The 21,664-nt window shown below is 55.4% G+C and overlaps 7 protein-coding genes across 7 annotated transcripts; 4 read left to right on the forward strand and 3 right to left on the reverse strand.

Moving 5' to 3' along the window:
- Positions 1-574: 574 nt before the first annotated feature.
- On the forward strand, positions 575-2,524 carry CGCA056_v006718 (5-aminolevulinate synthase; the record flags this gene model as incomplete). The annotated part of the gene is made up of 2 exons (XM_037321967.1): positions 575-947; positions 999-2,524. 2 exons carry the CDS (start codon positions 575-577, stop codon positions 2,522-2,524), a joined length of 1,899 nt encoding a protein of 632 aa, XP_037178723.1.
- Positions 2,525-3,260: 736 nt separating this feature from the next.
- CGCA056_v006719 (uncharacterized protein) lies at positions 3,261-5,505 on the forward strand (the record flags this gene model as incomplete). The annotated part of the gene is made up of 5 exons (XM_037321968.1): positions 3,261-3,376; positions 3,432-4,145; positions 4,200-4,430; positions 4,482-4,765; positions 4,820-5,505. The coding sequence occupies 5 exons, from the start codon at positions 3,261-3,263 to the stop codon at positions 5,503-5,505; spliced, it is 2,031 nt and encodes a 676-aa protein (XP_037178722.1).
- Positions 5,506-6,313: 808 nt separating this feature from the next.
- Positions 6,314-8,087, forward strand: thi4 (putative thiamine biosynthetic bifunctional enzyme; the record flags this gene model as incomplete). Its single annotated transcript, XM_037321969.1, has 4 exons — positions 6,314-6,599; positions 6,683-6,818; positions 6,872-7,259; positions 7,320-8,087. The coding sequence occupies 4 exons, from the start codon at positions 6,314-6,316 to the stop codon at positions 8,085-8,087; spliced, it is 1,578 nt and encodes a 525-aa protein (XP_037179554.1).
- A 121-nt stretch (positions 8,088-8,208) lies between these two features.
- Positions 8,209-8,912, reverse strand: isoc2 (Isochorismatase domain-containing protein 2; the record flags this gene model as incomplete). Its single annotated transcript, XM_037321970.1, has 2 exons — positions 8,209-8,779; positions 8,869-8,912. The coding sequence occupies 2 exons, from the start codon at positions 8,910-8,912 to the stop codon at positions 8,209-8,211; spliced, it is 615 nt and encodes a 204-aa protein (XP_037180445.1).
- An 819-nt stretch (positions 8,913-9,731) lies between these two features.
- Positions 9,732-11,659, reverse strand: CGCA056_v006722 (uncharacterized protein; the record flags this gene model as incomplete). The annotated part of the gene is made up of 2 exons (XM_037321971.1): positions 9,732-11,407; positions 11,464-11,659. 2 exons carry the CDS (start codon positions 11,657-11,659, stop codon positions 9,732-9,734), a joined length of 1,872 nt encoding a protein of 623 aa, XP_037179555.1.
- A 2,311-nt stretch (positions 11,660-13,970) lies between these two features.
- CGCA056_v006723 (Isoamyl acetate-hydrolyzing esterase 1-like protein) lies at positions 13,971-14,885 on the reverse strand (the record flags this gene model as incomplete). Its single annotated transcript, XM_037321972.1, has 3 exons — positions 13,971-14,656; positions 14,720-14,816; positions 14,880-14,885. 3 exons carry the CDS (start codon positions 14,883-14,885, stop codon positions 13,971-13,973), a joined length of 789 nt encoding a protein of 262 aa, XP_037179556.1.
- Positions 14,886-15,770: 885 nt separating this feature from the next.
- On the forward strand, positions 15,771-21,276 carry UTP10 (U3 small nucleolar RNA-associated protein 10; the record flags this gene model as incomplete). Its single annotated transcript, XM_037321973.1, has 3 exons — positions 15,771-16,147; positions 16,197-20,322; positions 20,374-21,276. 3 exons carry the CDS (start codon positions 15,771-15,773, stop codon positions 21,274-21,276), a joined length of 5,406 nt encoding a protein of 1,801 aa, XP_037179550.1.
- Positions 21,277-21,664: the final 388 nt, after the last annotated feature.

A 21,664-nucleotide genomic window follows, 5' to 3' on the forward strand; every position in this document is an offset into this window, starting at 1 on the left:
GGCCGCAGAGGCCGGTGGCTGCCACGGCTGCCCCGCCGTCGTTGGCCCCAGACGTGTGCAACACAACTGGACGCCAGTCAGCCAGTCAGCTCGTCCGAGGGCCAGCGTCAGCGTCCTCCCGTCCAATGTGCGTGTCCGCTGTCCTAAGGTAGCCTGTCCTCGGGTTCGTGGTGCGGTACCTACGGCACCGTACCTTACCTCCTGAGGTGGGCGTACCTTACCCTGCGCCCACCGCCGCCTTTTTGTGTCATGGCGACTCTTCACCGGACGCACTAATAAAGGACGGTCCGAGAATCTGGTCTCTTTTATTCCTCGCTTCTCCTCATCCGCCAATTTCGCACGTCTCCTCCTTTCCTACCAAATCCCGTCTTTGTCGATCAAAGTCGCCCCTTCCACTCTTCGCCAATTGACTTGTGTTCGGCTGCGCGCTGACACTCTTCTCTGGCAACTCTGACCCCGTTCGCCAACGACGCACTTGGTCGCCACACCGAAACAACCGTACCAAAATCTACTCCGTACCGCTATCCTCGACCGACGTTACACGAAGTTCCTCTTCAACTTGCCAATCGTCACCATGGAGGCTGCTCTGCGTCAATCTAAGGCCATGTGCCCCTTCTTGAAGAAGGCTTCGCCCGCTAAGCTTCGCGCGCTATCTACCTCGGCTCGTCCCCATGCCGTCCAGGCCCCTCAGACGGCCGTCGCCGTTTCCCCTTGCGGCGGCACCATGTCCAAGTTGCAGCTTCTTGCCCACCGCTGCCCCGTCATGGGCAAGGCTCTGACTGTCCAGTCGGCTCAGTATGGCCATGCTGCCAAGGCTGCGAACTCGTCTGTCGCCGGCATTCGCGCTTTGAGCACCAACTCAAAGTCCGGTCGTGCCAGCATCCATACCAGCCGCAGCAACGACGCCCGCGCCGTGGACACTCCTTTCGCTAACGGACATGACAAGAGTATGTGATATGTTTCCAAAACCCAATAGCATTCGAGCTAATATGTTCCAGCCCGGCTTCCCCCGAACATGGCTGCTCCCCACAACTCTGCGAACAACGTTGGCATGGGCAATTCGGATGCCTCGAAGGCCAAGTTTAATTACGAGGCCTATTACACGTCCGAACTGGAGAAAAAGCATAAGGACAAGTCGTACCGCTACTTCAACAACATCAACCGTCTGGCCAAGGAATTCCCCCGTGCCCATATGGCCGACAAGGAGGAGCGTGTGACTGTGTGGTGCGCCAATGACTATCTTGGAATGGGTCGTAACCCCCACGTCTTGAAGTCGATGCACGAGACCTTGGACGAGTACGGCGCCGGTGCTGGCGGCACGAGGAACATTTCGGGACACAACAAGCATGCCGTCGAGCTTGAGGGCACCATCGCGAAATTGCACGCAAAGGACGCAGCTCTCGTCTTCAGCTCATGCTATGTTGCCAACGACGCGACTTTGGCCACCCTGGGCAGCAAGATGCCTGATTGTGTCATTCTGTCCGACAGCTTAAACCATGCCTCCATGATCCAAGGTATCCGTCATTCCGGAACCAAGAAGATCGTCTTCAAGCACAACGATGTGGCGGATCTCGAGGCGAAGTTGGCTTCTCTCCCCTTGCATGTTCCCAAGATCATTGCATTCGAGTCGGTGTACAGCATGTGCGGCTCGATCGGCCCCATTGAGGCCATTTGCGACTTGGCGGACAAGTACGGCGCCATCACATTCCTCGACGAAGTGCACGCTGTCGGCATGTACGGACCTAATGGTGCAGGTGTCGCGGAGCACCTTGACTTTGAAGCACACCAGCAAGGACGCCCCAAGGGCAGTATCATGGATCGCATCGACATTATCACCGGCACTCTTGGCAAGGCTTATGGATGCGTTGGTGGATACATTGCCGGCAGTGCCAAGCTCGTCGACATGATCCGCTCCCTCGCCCCTGGATTCATCTTCACCACCTCCCTTCCCCCTGCGACAATGGCTGGCGCAAAGACCGCCATTGAGTACCAGATGGATTATGACGGTGACCGTCGTCTCCAGCAGCTTCACACCCGCGCGGTGAAGGAAGCCCTCGGCGACCGCGATATTCCCGTCATTCCCAACCCATCCCACATCATCCCGATCTTGGTTGGCAACGCCGAGCTTGCCAAGCAGGCATCGGACATGTTGCTCCAGGACTACCAGATCTACGTGCAGTCCATCAACTACCCTACCGTTCCGGTCGGGCAGGAGAGACTGCGTGTGACGCCCACTCCGGGCCACAAGAAGGAGTACCGCGACCAGCTTGTGCAAGCCATTGATGAGATCTGGACCAAGCTTGGCATTAAGCGCACCTCTGCTTGGGCTGCGGAGGGTGGCTTCATCGGTGTTGGGGAGGCCAATGCGGCCCCCGAGCAGCCCCTGTGGACCGACAGCCAGCTTGGCATCGAGCAAGCTGCGAAGGAGATTAAGGCTGCGGGCAACATCAACAGCGGCTTTGTCGAGGCCCTGTTGGAGCGTGAGGCCAAGACGGCTGGTCAGGCCGTGAGCTCTACTATCTGATTCCGTTCTCTGATTGGGATTTTGCCCAATGCGTTCAACGCTGATATCTACGGGGAGCTCAGCGGACCTTGACCACGTTCTTTGGAGCGATCAACGAGTTTTTGATGTTTTACCACGCCCCGTGACTGATTTTCTCTTTCGATTTGAGATTCTTGTCTACCAGCTACTGGTGACTAATCTCAGTGTTGGTCGCAACACCAATAGTTTACATCCAATATATAAAGTGTCACATATTGACATCTTTCATCAAATCAACTCTCAATGCGCTTCAGTGACATGCCCGTCCACGTATCCGTATCGATAGACTTCATCCGAAAGCGAGCTGCATCACAGCCCACTGACCCAAGCCACGATGAACCCGGCCACGGCAATTGTTGAAATCCGTTCAGCTGAGAATACGTACCGTGCTGAGTGTGCCGGGCTAGGAAACGGACTTTGGAGACTGCTTAGTCATCATAGGTCTTCTGTCCGCCGGAGTGCTCGCAACTCCGTCTCCAGCGGAGAGACGGAGCAAAATCGTGAGGACAAGGCACTCGGAATCCACCCCATTGGCCAGAGCTGCCCAGCCATGACTTACACGATTTCAGGAGAGCCGTAACGAAGGCTCAACCTAATGAAGGCTTACGACGCGAGTTTGTCCCTGTAAAGGAGCAGTGTTTCGTATCTAGTTTGCCTGCTTTCCTTTCCCATCTCGCCTAACTCAAGACTGGCTACCTTTGAAGTTGCGAATGTCATCATGGAGATGCAAATGGACGCTGAATCAAAGACCAAGGGACCTCGAGCCTGCACTACATGTGCTAAGGCCAAATCGCGGTGTATACCAGGACCGGACGGGAGTAACAAGTGCGAAAGGTGAGTCTTCCGAACGTGGTTCCATCTCCGGGACGGCTTTTGACATTCTCATCAGGTGCCATCGGCTTAGGAAGCCCTGCGGTTCCCAGACCCCTGCGCCACCTAGAGCGAAGAAGGACCCTAAACCAACCAAGGTTGCGGAACTGGAGAAGAGACTCAACGAGTTAACCACGCAGTTGGGCACTACTCAGGGCGGGACTCCCGCAGTATCCGCCGGAGCCATCACTGCAGGAGAGAACGGGAACGGGAACGGAAGCGGGAGCGGGAGCGGGGGCGGAGTTATCGATACCAACACTAGTCCTCTGCCCATCACCAACAGCAGCAAGCCGGTATCTGCCCGGATTCCCATCAACTGCGACCACCTTTTCCCGCCAGAAGACGCACCGGCAGATGGTGGCTCTGACACTTCACCGGCTCCGAGCGCCTCGACTCTCGATGAACACCACTCCGGGAGCAGTCACGGCCAGCCGGAGCGGGTTGAGCCTCCTTGGCCGCTTAACAACGAGTTGAACATCATGCTGCAGACTTTCCGAGATGACTTTCAGCCTTTGTATCCGTTCGTCATCGTACCGCCTCATATGAGCCCGGCGCAGCTTGCGGCCGAGAGGCCGTACCTGTGGAAGGGCATCATGATGACTGCATCCCACCTTGACGCTACTCGGCAGGTGACTCTTGGCAACGAGCTACTTGGAGATATTGTACAGGCAGCGTTCACAAAGCCGAAGAAGAGTTTGGATGTTCTCCAGGGTTTGCAGCTGCTTGTTTCTTGGTACGAAGGAGACATTGATACTTCGGTGGACGACGACGGCTGACTTGGCTCCAGGTATCATTACAACATCAATAGCTTCCAGCTGACGAATCTGCTTTTCCTCGCGAGGTCCATGTGTATAAGCTTGGGGTTCAAGGACAATCCCATCTCGGTCAAGGAGAAAAACACCCAAATCTGCATCGACGTAAAAGATACCGATGCCCCTGCAGTCATGACGAAGGAGCAGATGTCAACTCGGTTGGAGCTAATGAGGGCTTTTGCCGGTTGCTACTACCTCAACACGCTGTAAGTAGCATTCTGCCAATGAGACCCGCTGCGATGCTGATTATGAGAAAGGGTCTTCACGACAAACAAGCGCCCGGACGCCTTCATGAACACTACATATCTTGAGTCTTGCTGTAGGCAAATTCAAGATAATGTGGAGTACCCCAGCGATGAGCTTCTTGTACAGCTCTTCAAGATCCAACAGCTGGCTCAAACCATCTCCATGACACTGGGAGTGGGAGCGGAGAGCACGAGCTTCCAGTCGCTCCAGTTGCCCCTCACCATGGTGGTCCAGTCTTTCCAGCAGCAGCTTGACATCTTCAAGACCTCGATTCCAGACCACTTGAAGGGAAATGGTACGTATTCCGGCTTGCCTGTCATCTGAAGCATCTTCTCACAATTTTTTTTAGCTGGTCTCCTCACGCACGTGAGCATTGCGGAAATCCTCCTCTACGAAATTGGCATTCCGGAAGGCGAAGGTTCGGCGCGCTACATATCTCTCACGGAGCGCCTGGAGCTTCTGTGGGGATGCTGCAACGCAGTCAAGACATTCCTGGAGCGACGCTTCCATAGGGAAAACAATATCTCAATCATCCAACCGCGCTTCACGTGCCTCAGCTCCTCCGACTTCCTCTACGTCTTCATCGTCTCCCTGAAGCTCATGACGTTGGAAGTGCCGGGCTGGGATATCGCCTTCATCCAAAAACACATTGACTTAGCTAGCGTTGTTGAGGGCCAAGTAGCGCATTTGGATATTTTCACCGCGCGGAGGGCCAGGCGGCCAAGTGCGGCGGTCGCAGCAGCTACAACTCCGGTCGGCGCGGCCGAGATCCCCGGTCCAAAGATTGTCGACCCTTTCTTGCGTCTGACCGAGATGCTGCGGTACTTCAAAGAGCTCGTTAAGGGGGAGGTGTGCAAGCTCAAGACCCAGCCTGCCATCCAGGAACCCATCCAGTTGCCGGCCAACCTGTCTGATGGCACTCAGGCCATGATCAGGGATCTGGATGCGACGTTCTGGAATGGAATGCTCGGGGAAGATCCTGGAACCTGGGATGTCGGGAATATGTTCTCTTCTATGGACTGGACTGCGACTTGAGAAGGCTGTACAATTACGCATGCAGCAGGGGCGGGAGCAGGATACACGCCTGATCCTGGAATATCGACCATCTCTCGGACGACTACAAAGACAGCAGGACCCCATATGAGTGGATGAACTCCCGACTAAGTGACGAAACTAATGATGGAATGAGTGTACGAATGCACAACACTATCCTTGTGGAAACTACTCCTAGTCATTGTTTTCAGGAGGCGCAAAAACAGGCAATGTATAATAAGACCCCTCTGATAGGATTGGGAAAATTAGACAGTGACAATTGGACTTTAACCCATGAAAAACATGGCAAGGGCATTTGATTCAGAACTCTCGAAGCCGGTGCACCAGTCCGGCGGCCGGGCCGATAATTCGCACTTGGCCGGAGGCCGAATCGGAGGGGCCTGAACGACCGTCCGGGTCGCAATGTACTTTTGACTACAACATGAAAAAGTTTCCAGAAGGGCCACAGACTCGATTTCAGGCCAACCGTAGTGTTGCTTATGAGGCATCTCAAGTTAATGGGACTTTGACTGAAAAGAGACTGCAATAATAATTGTCGCTAGTTGCCGAAGCTCCATCAATCACGGCTGCCGAGTATCCAAAATTCCGCAAAACTCAGAAAGTTGATGTCATCCACTCTGCAGCAAGCCACATCCCGCGCCTCGGAGTCACTCTTGGCCGATTATATCCGCATTTACACGAGCGCGAAAAAAACGGCGGACCGTTGATTCAGTTACACGCACGGCCGGCTGTTTTTCTCTTCTCAACACTTACATCCTTTCCTTTCAGGTTGAAGAAAAATACCGCAACCATGCCCAAGCCGCAGGTAGACTACGCCCTCTACCTCGTCACCGACTCCACCCCCGCCATCCTCGGCGACCGCGACCTGGGCTCCGTCGTCGCGGCCGCCGTGAAGGGCGGCGTCACCTGCGTGCAGTACCGGAACAAGACCAAGGACACTGGTGACCTGGTCGCCGAGGCCAAGAAGCTGCACGAAGTCACGCGCGCGCATGGCGTGCCTCTGCTCATCAACGATCGGGTTGACGTCGCCCTGGCGGTGGGCTGCGAAGGCGTGCATATTGGGCAGGATGACATGGGTGAGCTACGCAATCCCTTCTACTCATGTTATGATGTGTTGAATGAGAATGTGCATGAGACTGTGAGGCTAATATGTGAGCAGACCTGACCACTGCGAGAAAACTCCTGGGCCCGGATGCTATCATCGGCGTGACAGCGAGCACTATCGATGAAGCCCTCAAAGCATGCGAGGGCGGCGCGGACTACCTGGGCATTGGAACCGTCTTTGCAACATCAACGTAAAATGTCCCCTCCTTCATATCCTATCTCGCCTGAGACTCACACCGAATAGTAAAGAAAACACAAAACACATCATCGGCACCGCAGGCCTGCGTGATATCCTCGCCGCAATCGACTCCGCAGGTCACTTCCCCGCCGTCAAGACGGTCTGCATCGGCGGCATCAAGTCGACCAACATCCAGCGCGTACTTTACCAGTCCGCAACCACCGCGGGCCGGGCCATCGATGGTGTTGCCGTCGTGAGCGCCATCGTCAGGGCCGAAGACCCTGAAGCGGAGTCGCGGAGGTTGCTCGAGCTCGTGAGGTCCAGTCCCTCGTACCAACAGGTTGTCAAGACGGGCACAGGCGTGAGCGATGTGAAGCAGCTTGTCGAGCTTGTTCCTGAGGTCGTCAAGGCTGTTGCGCAGGCGTCACCTCTTTCGCATAACATGACAAACCTGGTGAGTAGTCTTCCCCCTCCACAATGCTGCGTGTTGATGTTGGCTGACAAGAGAGGCAAGGTGGTCCAAAACTTCGCGGCAAACGTGGCCCTCGCCGTCGGCGCCTCTCCCATCATGGCCAACTACGGCGAGGAAGCCCCTGACCTGGCTCGCCTAGGCGGCGCACTGGTGATCAACATGGGCACCGTCACCCCCGATGGCTTGGCAAACTACGTCAAGGCCCTGGCTGCGTACAACGCGGCCAAGAGACCCGTGGTCTTTGACCCCGTTGGCGCCGGCGCAACAGCCATCCGGAGGTCGGCCGTCAAGACCATCCTCTCCGGCGGGTACCTGGACCTCATCAAAGGAAACGAGGGCGAGATCGCGACAGTGTACGGACAGTCTCTGGAGCAGCAAAAGGGCGTCGATTCCTCCTCGACGCTCTCCCACGAACAAAAGGCCAAGCTCGTCAAGGATCTGGCTTCGAGGGAAAGGAACGTGGTGTTGATGACGGGCAAGACCGACTACGTCTCGGATGGCGTGCGGACGTTTGCGGTCGAGAACGGGCATGAGCTGCTCGGACAGATTACCGGTACCGGCTGCGTGTTGGGCACGACCATTTCCGCGATGCTGGCGGCCAAGTCTGACGACAAGCTTCTTGCCGTGGTTGCTGGGCTGTTGCACTTCGAGATCGCGGCCGAGCACGCTGCCGTCAGGGGCGATGTGCAAGGCCCTGGCACTTTTGTGCCGGCTTTCATTGACGAGCTTGCGAGGATACGGAACCAAACCGTCGGGGGTGACTTGAAATGGTTGTCAGGGGCAAAGGTCGAGGCCGTCGAGGTCCAATGAGCCAAATATGAAGTTGAACCATAAAAGTGCAAAACAAGAAACGCAAACTCATTTATAGACATTCTAGATAACAACTGTGTCGGTATAACTTCGTGCGTCTGTGTCTCGTAAACTTCGTCTCTTAGATCTTGGGCACCAGAGCTTGCAGAACCTCCTTCGTATCTTTGCCCGTCTCCTTGACGAGCCCCACGATGCCCTTGAACTCGGGCACCGCGGCATCGCCCATGAGCTCATACATGATGCTCTCGCTCGTCGTTACCGTGACGCCCTCGTGCCTCAACCTCGCCAGGGCGATGGGCACCTCCTCGCGGTTGCAGCTGCTCACGCCGTCCGCGAGCACGTATGGCTTGTGCCCCGCCGCCAGGAGGTCCAGCGCGGTCTGCGTGACGCAAATGTGTGACTCGATTCCGACGATGATGACCTGCGCCGGCTCCGCGCTGTCGAACTGCCGGCTGATCTCGGGCACCCACATGCTGAACTTGGTCTTGTCCACGGGGGCCCGGATGAGGTCCGACTCCCGGAGGAGGGACGCGAGTTCTGGTACGGTATCGCCGAGGCGTGCGCGGTTTTGCGTCGTTGTGTAGACGGGGATCTTGAGGGTCTCGGCGGCGCGGAGGAGCTTGCTCGTTGTCTTGACTACCTTCTCGAACTCGAAGATGGCATTGCGGAACTTGTCTTGGAGGTCGCAGACACTGTCTCAGGGCAATTGGGTTAGCAAAACAGAGACTGCACAGCGCTGGCCCTGAGTTCTGACACATAAAATTGCGAAAGGGTAACACACAAAATGACCGGCCTTTGAAGGCGCCTCGGCGTGGGATCGGACATTGTCGCAGTCGTCAGGAAGCGGGGTCGCAAGGTGAGTTGTTGTGGTCGAGGGCGGCGCAATTGGGAAAATATTGAGAGTGTGCGGAGGGTTCGCGCTGTTGTCATGTCCCAGACGAGGTAATATTGAACCTGATGTGACTCTGGATCAGTCGATGAACCGGTCTCGGCTCCGACGACCTTGGTGGTTACCCAGTCCACATGTCGAGGGGGACCGCGGGGCAACGGATCGTGCGGAGGGTGGGGTAAATGGCGGCGGTACCTAGTTACCTCACGCTTACCTTCAACGGCCCCGGTCTGAGTGACCGATGCTAGGATACCCGGTACATCGCTTTGCAGTCTCGCGCCCACCATAAGATTTGTACCTCTGCGTTATAAGTAGTAGCGGTGGTGATTTCCTTTGATCTCGTTGGAAGACCACTGCGCCGTTGCAGAGCGGAACATTGTACAATATCCGCACTGATGACATACGCCTACATACAACATCTGCGGATGAAGCTATCAGGGGCACTGCTGCAGGCGCCACTGATGTGCTGTCGATCATTGCACTTTGTCACGCTGCCTGCCTATGTTCATGTCGACGATTTTGTATTTTATTTCCGCTGTGTCATCTCCTCTAGCCCTTGTGCTACATGGATATTCACATTGGACCTGGTACACTGTCATGGCTACCAGTCGGCCCATCTCGCGCGATATGAAGCATCCCGCCTCTGCGTGTTGGAGGGGGCAATTCCGTCAAGCAAATAAAAAGAAGATTAATGCGCTTGCCTTTCAGGCCATCTCCGTATCAATTGCCGCCGGGGCCTTTGCTTCTCCTTCCGCCTACTCAGCAGTGGCCGTAGGCTTCACCTTGGAGGCTGGGTTCATCCACGAAAAGGCAGATGCTCCTCCAATCGGGTTGGCCGACCGCGGCAGCGGCGGCGCCGCGTTTTTGGCTTCACGTTGAGCCTTCAATTCTACCGTGCTGCTGACCGTTCGCTTCGGCTCCCAACGAATCGTTCCCGCGGGGGTACTCTCCGAAACAGTACTCGCCTGGCTTTTCCGTCGATGTTCGCCGCTGGTTCTGGGGGCGGGCGCCGGCTCATAGGCGGCTCCGGTTCGGGCAGATGATGACGACCCCGATTTCAGGGGCTTCAGTACCTTCATATTCCGACTACCGCGCCCGGCTGGCTGATAACCACTCAGCGGTCCATTGGCGTCCCGCTGTCCGTTCTCAGAGCCGTTTGCCGACGTGCCTTGCCGCCATGATCCCCAGATGCCGCTGGCAGAGTCGCGCCGATTGCCGTCTGTGCTAGCAGAGCCGTTCTGCGTTCCCACGGTCTCCTTAGCCCCGGACTCAGACCCACTGGCAGCGTCTTTGCCGAGTCTCTCACTCTCCCCGCCACTTTCAGACAGGTTGCTTGCTCCAATCGACTTGTTGGGTACAGAGTGATTTTCCATAGGGGAGATAAGTCCAAGAGAATCTCCGTCGTCCTGCGGCATGCTAGACACGCTGTTCTCCATTCCCTCATGTGTCGAAGCTGCACGAGACCGCGGCTCCCCAGGAACGAATTGCGCTGCGTTGGCATTGAGTCGAGGCTTCTCCGGAACAAAGTTCATCGTGCTGATGTACTTGAACACAGACTCATCTTCCGGGCGCACAAAAGGAACTGAGAGCTTCTCGCGCTCACTCCCGTATAGACACATGCGGTTCTGAGACAAGAGTATATCGGCTTGATGTGCTCTCAGGGTGTCGCTGCCAATGAAGATTTGAACACCTCGTTTCGGATCCGCTCCTTCAGCCTGCTCCATGCCCAAGACCTCGAAGGTTGTCAGAATGCTAGGAATCTGATGACCGGGACTCGATGACCGGCTACTTCTCTCCGAGACGGTGGCTTCGACCAAATACACGGGTAGCCGTATCTTGAACGTTCCGTCCACATCGCGTTGAACTTCTTCCAGGAGGTCGAGTTCCCTAACGATCGAGTAGTCTAGCACAGACTTTTGCGACCCGGTACATAGGTCGGCGTAAAGTATCGTGTTGTGTGCAAATTGAGTCGTAAGCCAGCACCGGATGATGGTGGGAACTGAGCCGAGGATAAACAAGCCTGGGGGAGGCTCAGGCATTTCTAGGGGAGAGTCGTCTTCGTGGCTGCTGACCATGAAGTTGGTATCCAGACCCAGGCTGCTTGCGCGACCAGAAGCGACCGAGTGGAAAGAGTGTACGGAATGGCCTGCCGAGCTGTGCCGGCCGTCCGACTTGTGGGAGAGGGAGCGCTCCATCATCATCCCGCTGCTTGGGCGGGGAGGACCGAACTCCCCAGAATGACGATTGCTCTGGCTGGTCCAGTCGGCCCCTCGCAAGGCACTCTCATCGAAGCGAACACTATTAGCTCGGGATGCAGCGCCTCTTCGAGCAGGTTCCTCTTCGGCAGGTCCAAGATGCAGAGAGCTCAGCAGGTGCTGGCCCTGCTCGTCAAAGTCGTCGAACATGTCGTTGGGGGATATATGGGTCGGGCCTAGTAGATTAGAGTCAGCAAATGAACATTCCCACTGGACCAGTACGTAGACCAACCTTGCTGAGGTGTTCCAGCTAAGACGCCAGGAAACGGATGCTGCTGCCAGACTGATTTGAGGCTGGCATCTTGGTCCTGGCGTCGCTCAAGTCGTGCAAGTCTCTCGCCCTGATTATTTTGAACCAGTTGGATTTGCTTCAAATCCATCTGGATGTTGAAGAGGTCGTCTCGGGTGATTGGGAACCGATGATCCATGCCCGGAAATGGTTCCAGCGATTTGAAGTTGTGCAGTCTAGGTCAGGCAGTCCAGGTACACGGGGTATATGAGGGCAGGAATAGGAGCGAGGGACAACGAGCGAGCGTGATGGGATCAAGTTGTGGCAGAAAGACGCGTGAATGAGGGTATCGACACAACAGGGAGAACTGAGATCATCCGGATGGGAGAATGCCCATGGACTGACTGCGCAGGAGGTACAGGCGATTCTCGAATGAAGGGCTCGAGGGAAGACGGTGGGCTCTTCCGACCTCGATCCCTACAGTATCAGTTCACGAGGTCCTCCTCCCCCACCACATCGCACAGCGAGACCAAAGAGGTCGTCAACGGCGGCGGCAGCAGGCGCGTCAGCGAGTCCTTGTCGAATTGATTTCAGCGTCTGTCCACAATCCAGTCGGTCTGGGCGACTGCGGCAGCTAAAGCGCGATGGCGGCAGTATTGCGAGGTTGCACAACGATCACCGGCGACGGACTTGCCCGTTAGGTGGGCAGCTTTAGGCAGGTTTGCGTGTGAGCGTCGGCAAGATTTCGACACGAGTCGCTACTGAAAAGGACAGAAGTTTGCGAGACCCGACGTGCGTTCGTGAGTGCGAAATCGGGAGGAGAGAAACAAGTTGTAGTAGAAGGCGCGCTGAACAAAGCGTAGTCGTCACAAGGAGGCCCAGAAGGGTGGGATTGCTAAGGATCGAGCGGCGGTCGTGGATTCTTCGGGAGAGATGCTGTTGAAGAGGACGAGTTTTGTCCAACTGAGGTCGAAGGGAACAGTATTCGAGGTTACGTATGGGAGTATTCGTGTCTGGTACTCGGGAGTTTGCTTTGGAAAGAAGCGGAGAGAAAAGGGCGTGAAGGAGATGGGCAGACAAACAATGAAGTCTGGTGGGAGGTTAGTTGATCTGGGAGTCGGGACTGGATTAGTGAAGTGGACAGGACGAGTCGGGCCAGGACAGAGGACAGGAACCAAGCACCACAATGTAAGGTAAGTAGGTAGGTGGTGAGGTGAAGGGCAGGCGGCGGGAGTGGATGGATAGGCCAGTCGGCGTATTGAGGTAACGTCGAAGTACCACTGTATCGAATGGAGTCGAAGTGCATGCACAATTCAGGTTGCTCTGGAGCCAGCGGCATCTCTCCACAGTGTTGTGTGGCTGGGAATTATCGAAGCGACACGGGTAAACTAGTACTATGCACTGGCAGCACGGCGTTAAAGCCGGGCACCAGCAGTACTTGAGGGATACCTTGGCGGGGCAGCATGTCTGGTACGGTGTAGCCTGCCCCCCGTCATGTCAATTGCAGTGGAGGAACACCCGTGGAGCTGCGAGGCCAAGTCGTCAGGTCCAGTCAGTTGCCCTCCACCAGCTGGAACTTGCACCTCAGGTTCCATTGTAACCTACCTAGGTACCTTACCTTAGGTACCTTACCTGAACAAACGGGCGAGCCTGTCCGGGCAGGAGCCACCAGTGATTTGCCGCGCTGGGAGGTGTGACGCTGTAGGAGGGGCTGATTGGGGCGGGGGGTTCGTGTTCTGCGCAGGGCAGGGGACGTGCTGAAGACTCCAGAGTGTCTGCCTGCCCGTGCTGCTGCGTGCTGGATGGAAAGTGGAAGCATCATTTCGCAACAGCACAGCAAACTTGACTTTCACTACGCTGCACCTCAGACAGACAAACTCTAAAGCCGCCGATGCTGAGATGCCAATGCCTCCCATCCTGCACACGCCCTTCTTACCTTCCTTCTCCTGCCTTACCTTTCAAATCAAGGTACTTACCTACCCAGGCACATAACTATGGCAAAAGGTAAGCAATCCCCCTCGATCGCTGCACTTCTTCCAAACCCGTCCATCAAGTCGCAAGGTGTGGTGGATATTCAAGACGGCGGTGCAAGCTCAACCCCCGCTGTGAATGACGACGAGACTCATGCCTTCTCGCTCATCTGCCAGCCCCCTAAATCTAAATCTGATGTCCATCAATGATGCTTGAATATCGTTCACACTCGCTCACCAATGTGTTGCACAATGCTATGCTGCGGCACAGATGCATCGATTTTGTTGCCACCGGGCCGCTTGGCAACACAAGATCACGATACATAGCATTCATCATCACCAGCCAAGTTGTCACTCGTTCGTTTTCATGTACATCGCCGTCTAAAATAGATTCGATTTCAAGGAAGGGTCTAGGACTGTTTAGTCTTCCATGTCCGCCCTCCGATTTGACATTGCCATGCAGAACACACGGTTAGCTCCCGCACTGGCCCCCAACGACCCGCCACTGCTTTCCTTCATTCCAAGTGTTCGTGTTGCTGTTCAAGCTGGGGGGTTGACGTCTCGCCAGTCCGGGTGAACGTAGTCCGTACGATCATCCTCGGGCAGGCCTTGGTACTCCTGACCGATGTGAGGAACCACTATCTTATAAAAGACCCTGTAGCCCTCTCCGCTCATATGCAGCCCGTCCGGCAGGAGTGCCGCCAGACCGCCCCGCTTACCGAGCTCCGGAGTACCAAGCAAAGGCCCTCCGTCCTTGACAAGGCCGGGGGTCTTGCGGCCGGCGTAGTCGTGGAGCGCCGCCCACAGGTCGATCAGCGTCACACCAGGCACCTCGGCCGCAACGTCTCGGGCCGCCTGCGTGTACTCCGCGCTGATCTTTGCGGTCCTCGTGGGCTTCGGGTGGCCCCAGGGCAGATCGAGCTCGGTAATGCGAATCTCGTCGATCGGCGGCGGGGTGACGAGAAGAATCTTGGGTTTGTGAGCCGTGATGTTGGGGTGTGTCACAATCTTCAGCAAGTTCTGCTTGTACTCCGCCAGAGGCACGCCCTGAGTTGTCGTTTCCATTGGCTGAACGGCGTCGTTCGCACCGAGTAACACCAGAAGATACTTGAGCTGCGGTCCAGACTCCGAAGGCGGGGCAATAATGTCAGGCAGGTACTTCAATGCGTTGGCTGTGTTCCAGCCTGAAAAGCCGCGGTTGACGACATCGAAACGACGCATCACATCTAACGAGACGCACTACAGTGAGCTCTGGCCCCGGCGCTACGATTCCGAAGAGAGTGACTTACGGCACTGAAGCGAGGCTTGGAAAGAGAAACCCTCGGAAACATGAGCACATCCCTGGAAAAGGGAGTCACCGAAGAGCACAATTTGGGGGTATGGTTTCTGGTTGGTTAGCATTTTTCAGTTTCGGTCTCTTTAACCAAAGAGACTGGGCTGTTGACTTACAGCCATTCTTGAATCCGGGTTGTGGCGTGGCCAAAAAGTCGGGCAAAAGCTTGAGGGAGTGAGTGTTTATGTAGCTCTACGTTCTGTTTGAAAAGCAAGAGAAGGTTGCTGAACCAAACGGACGGATTGAACACTTAACCGTGTCTTTGGCTCGGTCTTATATGTCCCTTGCTGCAGCGAGACTGAAGAGGCCCCCCCCAAGCATCCACGATCAACGGAGCCACTTGTACGGCAGGTCACCCGCATAGCCGAAGGCACGATACAGCTAGGTCGTTTGTTTCCTGGGGGTTGCGGTTATCGGCCTATCAATCGCACGAAATGGCTGCTCTAGTCGCACCGAAACAGCAAACCAGCACTGCAGCAAACAACAACAATACAAACAGTCTTGTCACCAGACGTAGTCGCGTGCACTCGCCCTTCAATAGGCGTGTTAAATCGACCGAGGAACGAACGCATTTGAGTTGGAACATTTTGGTGTTTCATGACGAAGTAGCCGCTCAAAATCATATGCTATCTCAGATATCGTAGTTCGGATCATCGGTTGCAAGCCAAGATGGGCAACTCTTGCACAAAAGTGTCGGACCTCAGCAACGTGCTGAGCTACAGCTCCAAGCTTCAACAAGAGATGGAAAAATGCAGGTGTGGGAATGGATGGTGGGGATGGTCGGCCCCATGCTTCTGCATTACGAGCTTATCGATTGGCCGTCTGTCTTATCACCGCAAAATAGTCGGTGAAACTAATATCCGTCCAAAAAAAAAATCCATCGCGAACGCTCAGGCACGGGCTCTCAGGGAAAAAAAAAAAAAGAGTCCCAGTCGCAGTCCTGGTCCTTTCGAACTCCCCGCCGTTGTTAATTGAATCACCGCGGCACGCCGCAACTTCTGTGAGATATGGCGTCCTCTCTCGCTGCGCAATTAGCGCAGATTGCCGCCAACTCGAAGGCCTCCTTGGACGTCAAGGCGCAAAAAGCTGCCCACTCCAAGTCTCTGATCTTCGAGCCAAGAGTTGCGGCGACGCAAAGTTACCACACGCTTTACACGATATGTTTAGAAGGCTTCGCGGAGCTGTGTGAACTCGACGGCCGATTCAAGCCTTTTGCCCTCACGCTATTCAGCGAGCAAAGCCAGAGCGAAGACCGAACGCAGATGACAGCAGCCGAAAATGAGGAGTTGGATAAGAAAGTCGAGTCTTTCCTGCGCCTCGTTGGCATCAGGCTGCGCCTGATGCCTGCGATCAGAGCCCTGGAGTGGTTGGTGAGAAGATTCCGGTATGTTGGACTATATCTTGCCGCGTAAACTCGTCTAATCAAAAGGCAGAATCCACGAATACAACACCCGATCCCTCATCACGACCTTCCTTCCGTACCACTCGATCCCCGCTTTCGTTACCGTACTCTCGATCTTGCCCTCTCAGATCCCGCAAGAATATCGATTCTTGAGCCCGTACATTAAGTCTCTGACTTGTCCTCCCCGATCCGTTCTGGTCCACGAGTCGATTCACAAGTTTGCCTTCCTCGAGACCCTCTCCGAATACACGCTCGAGGCTTGCAGGAATCTGCAACAATACCCGACTTTGGTGTCTTTCTGGGGTTGTATCATGACTGAGGCAGTCAATGGTATGCTTGAGAACTTGCGATCCGGCCGCCAGGCGATTCAAAGCGAGAACAACCAGACCTTTTTGACACGCGTGGGCCGTATCTTCGGTGAGGCTCTGCTCATGAAGAAGGTGCCCAACATGCAAATCGCCTCTTACATGGCCGTCACGGTTGTTGCAGCCAAGGGGACCTTTGAAGACGCGGCTCTGTCAGCATTCATGGAGCAGATTGTGCAGGGTTGGACGACCGAGACTGTGCGGCCCGGACTAGTGACTTTGTGCATCCTTGCGCAATACCGATCTGCTAAGCAGTTGTCCGCCAAGGTCACCAAGGCTCTCCTGAAAGTACAGAACCTGGGCGAAATTCTGGTGGAGTTGGGCCAGGAAAGACGAGTTGACAAGATGACCAACGGTCTTTGCATTGCCTTCATCGAGAGGCTGTGCAAGAAGGGCGATGCTCGTGGTCTCCCGATTATCCGCGTTATCCTGATGAGCCAGATTCTGAAGCACAAACAGGTCGCTGTCATTTTCAAGTCCCTGGTCTTGGCTGCCCACCGATTGGACGACGAGGTGGACAAGAACGGCGAAATCCGTAAGGAGCTTGGCTCGACCCTGATTGACCTTTCCCGCTTCTCGGGCGAAACGAGCGAGATCATCCAAACCGTTCTTGAAGAGGTCGATTTCGACGTGGAGGAGTTAGAGATGAAGCTGGATGTCTCAATCAGGCAGAAGAAGGCACTTCCCGAAACCCAGGACGATGTCGATATGAACGGCACCAACGCCCTTGCCCCAACGAAGGAGGACTTGCACCAGACTATCCGGGAGCTCGCTGTTCAGAAGCGCACCCTCCCGTCTTGCCTCTCTACCAGCCCGGGAGAGGTTTACGAGGAATTCAGCCAGCTCTTCCTCCGTGTCGTCTCGCAGCAATCCGAGGATCCGACTCTTCTTGCCAACTTTGACGAGTTGCCCTCCCTTAGCCGTCAAACCGCCGTTAGCGACCACGCCTACATCACATTCTTCGTTCGCATTTGGTCCGGCCCATACCCAACGCTCGCTCGTGCTGCAGCCGTGGACGCCGTCAAGAAACGTCTTAGTGATGGGGATGGAAATGATCTCGACTTCCAAGGCCTCATCCCTTACTGCCTCATCGCTCTGGTCGATTCCTCCAAGAAGGTTCGCCGGGCTGCTGCGGAGCTGCTGATTCAGCTTGGCCAGATCTTCCCTCCTCAGTCGAAGGCGGCAAAGAAGTCTGTCTGGGGCGGAAAGAATGTCTATGAAGACAGCGCCAAGCTGCACTGGATGGACGCTGATGCAGTCTCCCGCCTGCTCCACGGTGTTATTCTTCCGTCGATCGAGGAATGCATCATGCACGAAGACCATATCCGCGCCATCTTGCATTCTTCTCTTGACAGCAGTGCCAAGTCCGAGAGCGGCGAGGGCAAGAAGATTCTCAGTCAAGCAAACAGAATTGCTATTCTTTCCTTCCTTGCCAGCCACATCGTTGCGACGCCTCTTCTCCGGGTCAAATCCAACCTTCTCTCTATCCTGAACCGGATCAAGGGAGTGTCATCCACCTCAAGGACCAAGGTACTTCTGCCTGCATTCAAATGGTGGGCAGCGTTGTCAGCAGAGGAGACTGTTCGTCTTTGCGACGCTGAGGAGGTCGACCAATCCTTGCTCCACACCAGATTCGCCGAGATTGTTGTTCCAAACGACAGCGACGGACTCGAATGCCTTCTTTCTACTATGAAGAACCCCGAGTCTGCGAAGCGTCCTGAGCTTGTCAGGTCTATCTCGGCACGCATACGTGCCATTTGGAACTCCATGAAGGCCGACACTAAGTTCGATGTTGCACAGACGATGTTGGAGCTCTCCCAGGCTCGGCAAGCATCTCAGGACGATGAGGATATCATTGCCGACGAGGCTGCCGATTTCCTCAGAAATGTTGACCTCACCACAGAGATTCTGTCTTCTTTCCTCGAGTCAATCCAGACTGGTACGAAGCTCATTACTGAGCCGCCACCAAACAAGAGGCGCAGGACGAGCTCCTCTGAGGCCAACCGTGGAACAAGTGCTCAAGCCAGCGCTGAGTTGAGCGCAACCCTGAGATCAGTGACTTTTGTTCTTCAACTCGTCGAGGGTTCCAACCCGGCTTCTCACCCAGAGCTCCTTGATAGCCTTTTTGGCACTCTATCCGAGTTGCAGCACTTCCGAACCGTGATCGGATCTGAGCTGGGATACCTGCAGAACCTGGTTCTTACTAGCTTGATTGCTATGGTACCTGCCTACAGAGAGAATAAGAGCTTGAAGATCGACAGCTCAGGTGGCCATGGTGACCTGCTCGTCAACTGCATCCAGAAGTCCTCTAGCCCTATTGTGCAGAACTCTGCCCTCCTGCTGATCGCCAGCTTGGCAACGGCCGCCCCTGATTTGGTTCTTCATAGCGTGATGCCCATTTTCACTTTCATGGGTGCCTCTGTCCTGCGCCAGAACGATGACTATTCTGCTCACGTGGTCAACCAGACCATCAGAGAGGTTGTTCCGCCGCTCATGACGTCGCTGAAGAAGGGCAAGCGCAACCCAGTTGCTGGTGCCACCGAGCTTTTGGCAAGCTTTGTTACTGCGTACGAACACATCCCGGCTCACCGCAAGCAAGGTTTGTTCATCGCCCTTGTCAACACTCTTGGCCCTGATGAGTTCCTGTACGCCCTGCTGGCTATGCTGGTCGATAGGTACGGCCCCAGCGATAACCTCATGGCGTTTGCTTCTGAGCTGCTCGGTGTCTACAGCGCGGAGGTACAGCTTCAGACTCTGGCGAAGCTCTTGGACTTGATCAGCGACATCTTCAAGCCTAAGCCGGGCTTGTCAGCCACTCTGCTTGGCGTCGGCGAAGACATGTCCGAGAAGAAGCCCGAGACCACGGCCCTCCAACAGCTGACTGTGTTCCCTGCTCTGCTGTCTAGCAGAAAGCTGCGGAAAGAAGTTGGTATCCTCACAGAGAAGGACGACATGGATGCCTCCAAGATTCGAGAGCTCTATGCAATCCTTCTGCGAGACGTCCTTGCTCTTGCCGAGACTGTCAAGCAGCAGAAGCCTCTTCACGAGTGCTGCGGCAATGCCCTTGCCAACCTTCTCAACCTTCTGTCCATCGGCGAGTTTATCAAGTCAGTGGAAACTCTCTTGGATCGCACAGAGATCGATCTCAGACGCAAGGTTCTTCGTGCCCTCGAGGTCCGCGTGGACCAGGAGAATGTCGCGAATGTCACATCCAGAACCGCCCTCCTCGCCTTCCTCCCACAGCTCACTGCTGCCATCCGCGATACGGACGACATCAAGTACAAGCACACGGCCGTGGCCTGCGTCGACAAGATTGCAGAGAAGTATGGAAAGAAGGACGTCGAGGCCGTGGCTGCGGCAGCCCAGACTATTGCTGGAGTCCACTGCCTCGGTCAGCCGGATATTCGCCTCCGTGTCATGTCTTTGCTCTGCCTTGCTTCTCTTGTTGACGTTCTCCAAGACGGCATCCTGCCCGTACTGTCTCTCGCTGTCCCCCAAGCAATTCTTTACATCCAGCAAAGCGTGGAGCTGGACGAGCCGGCGACCGAGTTGCACAACGCCAGCTACTCTTTTATCACAGCCCTGGCCCAACACCTGCCCTACATGATTTCTGGCAAGTACCTGGACAACATCCTGCTTGCCTCCAACAAGTCTGCCGAAGCCGATGTGGATGATGAGGCCGATGACGAACGCCTGAACTGCCTGAGGTTCCTTGCGAGAAAGGTTGATGCCAAGGTCATGCTCGCCAGCTTAGAGAAGAACTGGATCCCTGCCACTGAAGCTGGTTACAATGTAAGTTATCATGTAATGGGACCAAGTACGACCAGACTAACAATCTTGCAGGCAACCGATGAATGGGTGGATATCTTCAGTGTCATCGTGGAGAGTCACACCAAGTCCGTCGTCACCAAGAATGTCACCACTCTGTCTACCATTCTCCTGAGCGCCTTGGATCTACGGAGACGCGAGCAGGCAACGGGCAAGCTCACCAGCGCAACTTCCCAACGCGTGGCCAACATCGAGGCGTCCATCAACGACGTGGCGCTGTCCATCATTTACAAGCTCAACGACGCTGCTTTCCGGCCCATCTTCGCCCAGATGGTTGAGTGGTCTACACAACTGCCCAAGCAAGACATCACTGGACGGGTGCTCCGCCGCTTCAGCGTTTACGGCTTCTTCTTGCGCTTCTTCGAGAGCTTGAAATCGATCGTCACCAGTTACGCGACCTACATTGTGGACGATGCCGTCGAAATCGTCGAGTCCTGCGACCTCACTGTGCCCGAACAAAAGGGGCTTTGGCAGAGAGTGCTCTCCACTATGGCGAGATGCTTTGAGCATGACCAGGACGACTTCTGGCAGGCCCCTGCACACTTCGGCAAGGTTGCGCCGGTCCTGGTCGACCAGTTCCTCCACGCTTCCTCCGTGGACTTGACCGCCGAGCTTATCCCCGCGGTCGTGGAGTTGGCTGCCGCTGCGGACTCTCAGGACCACCAGAAGGAGCTCAACAGCTCCATTCTCCGTCACCTCCGTTCGGAACAGGCTGCAGTACGTCTGGCGGCTGTCAAGTGCCAGCAAGAGCTCGTTGTCAAGCTTGGAGAAGAGTTGCTGCCAGCCCTACCTGAGATGCTGCCGTACATCAGTGAGCTCCAGGACGATGATGATGAGGTCGTTGAACGGGAGACGCACCGGTGGATTCACAAGATCGAAGGTGTCCTTGGCGAGAGTCTGGACTCCATGCTGCAATAAACTAGACCCGTTGAGGGTGGAGAGGCTAGAAGATACTGAGCGGCATTTCGGACGGAAAAAAGCGGGCGTCTGCCGTGTAATGGTGAGAATTTTGAGAGTCATGGGGGCGTCATACCTTGGACACAAAGAATGGGTCTCGGGGCCGGAGTGCTCGGGACGGAGAAGACGCCCAGTGTGGGGCGCGTAGACGTCCTTTAGCCCGTGGACTTTTCGCAGCCGCCAAGCGGCCGCAAACTTATTTTCAGGCTCTGTACCTATGACGCAAAGCTGAAGGTCAATATGAATCTGTATTTAGGCGTCTTACAAAACAAAAGCTATGCTGTGTCACAGCCGAAATTCCTTTTTAAATTAGCTACGCACAAGGTCTGATTGATCCAGCCAGCGCATT

The sequence above is a fragment of the Colletotrichum aenigma genome, assembly GCF_013390185.1.
Source record: "Colletotrichum aenigma strain Cg56 chromosome Unknown KSG_Cg56_contig04, whole genome shotgun sequence".
NCBI classification, from domain to species: Eukaryota; Fungi; Ascomycota; class Sordariomycetes; order Glomerellales; family Glomerellaceae; genus Colletotrichum; species Colletotrichum aenigma.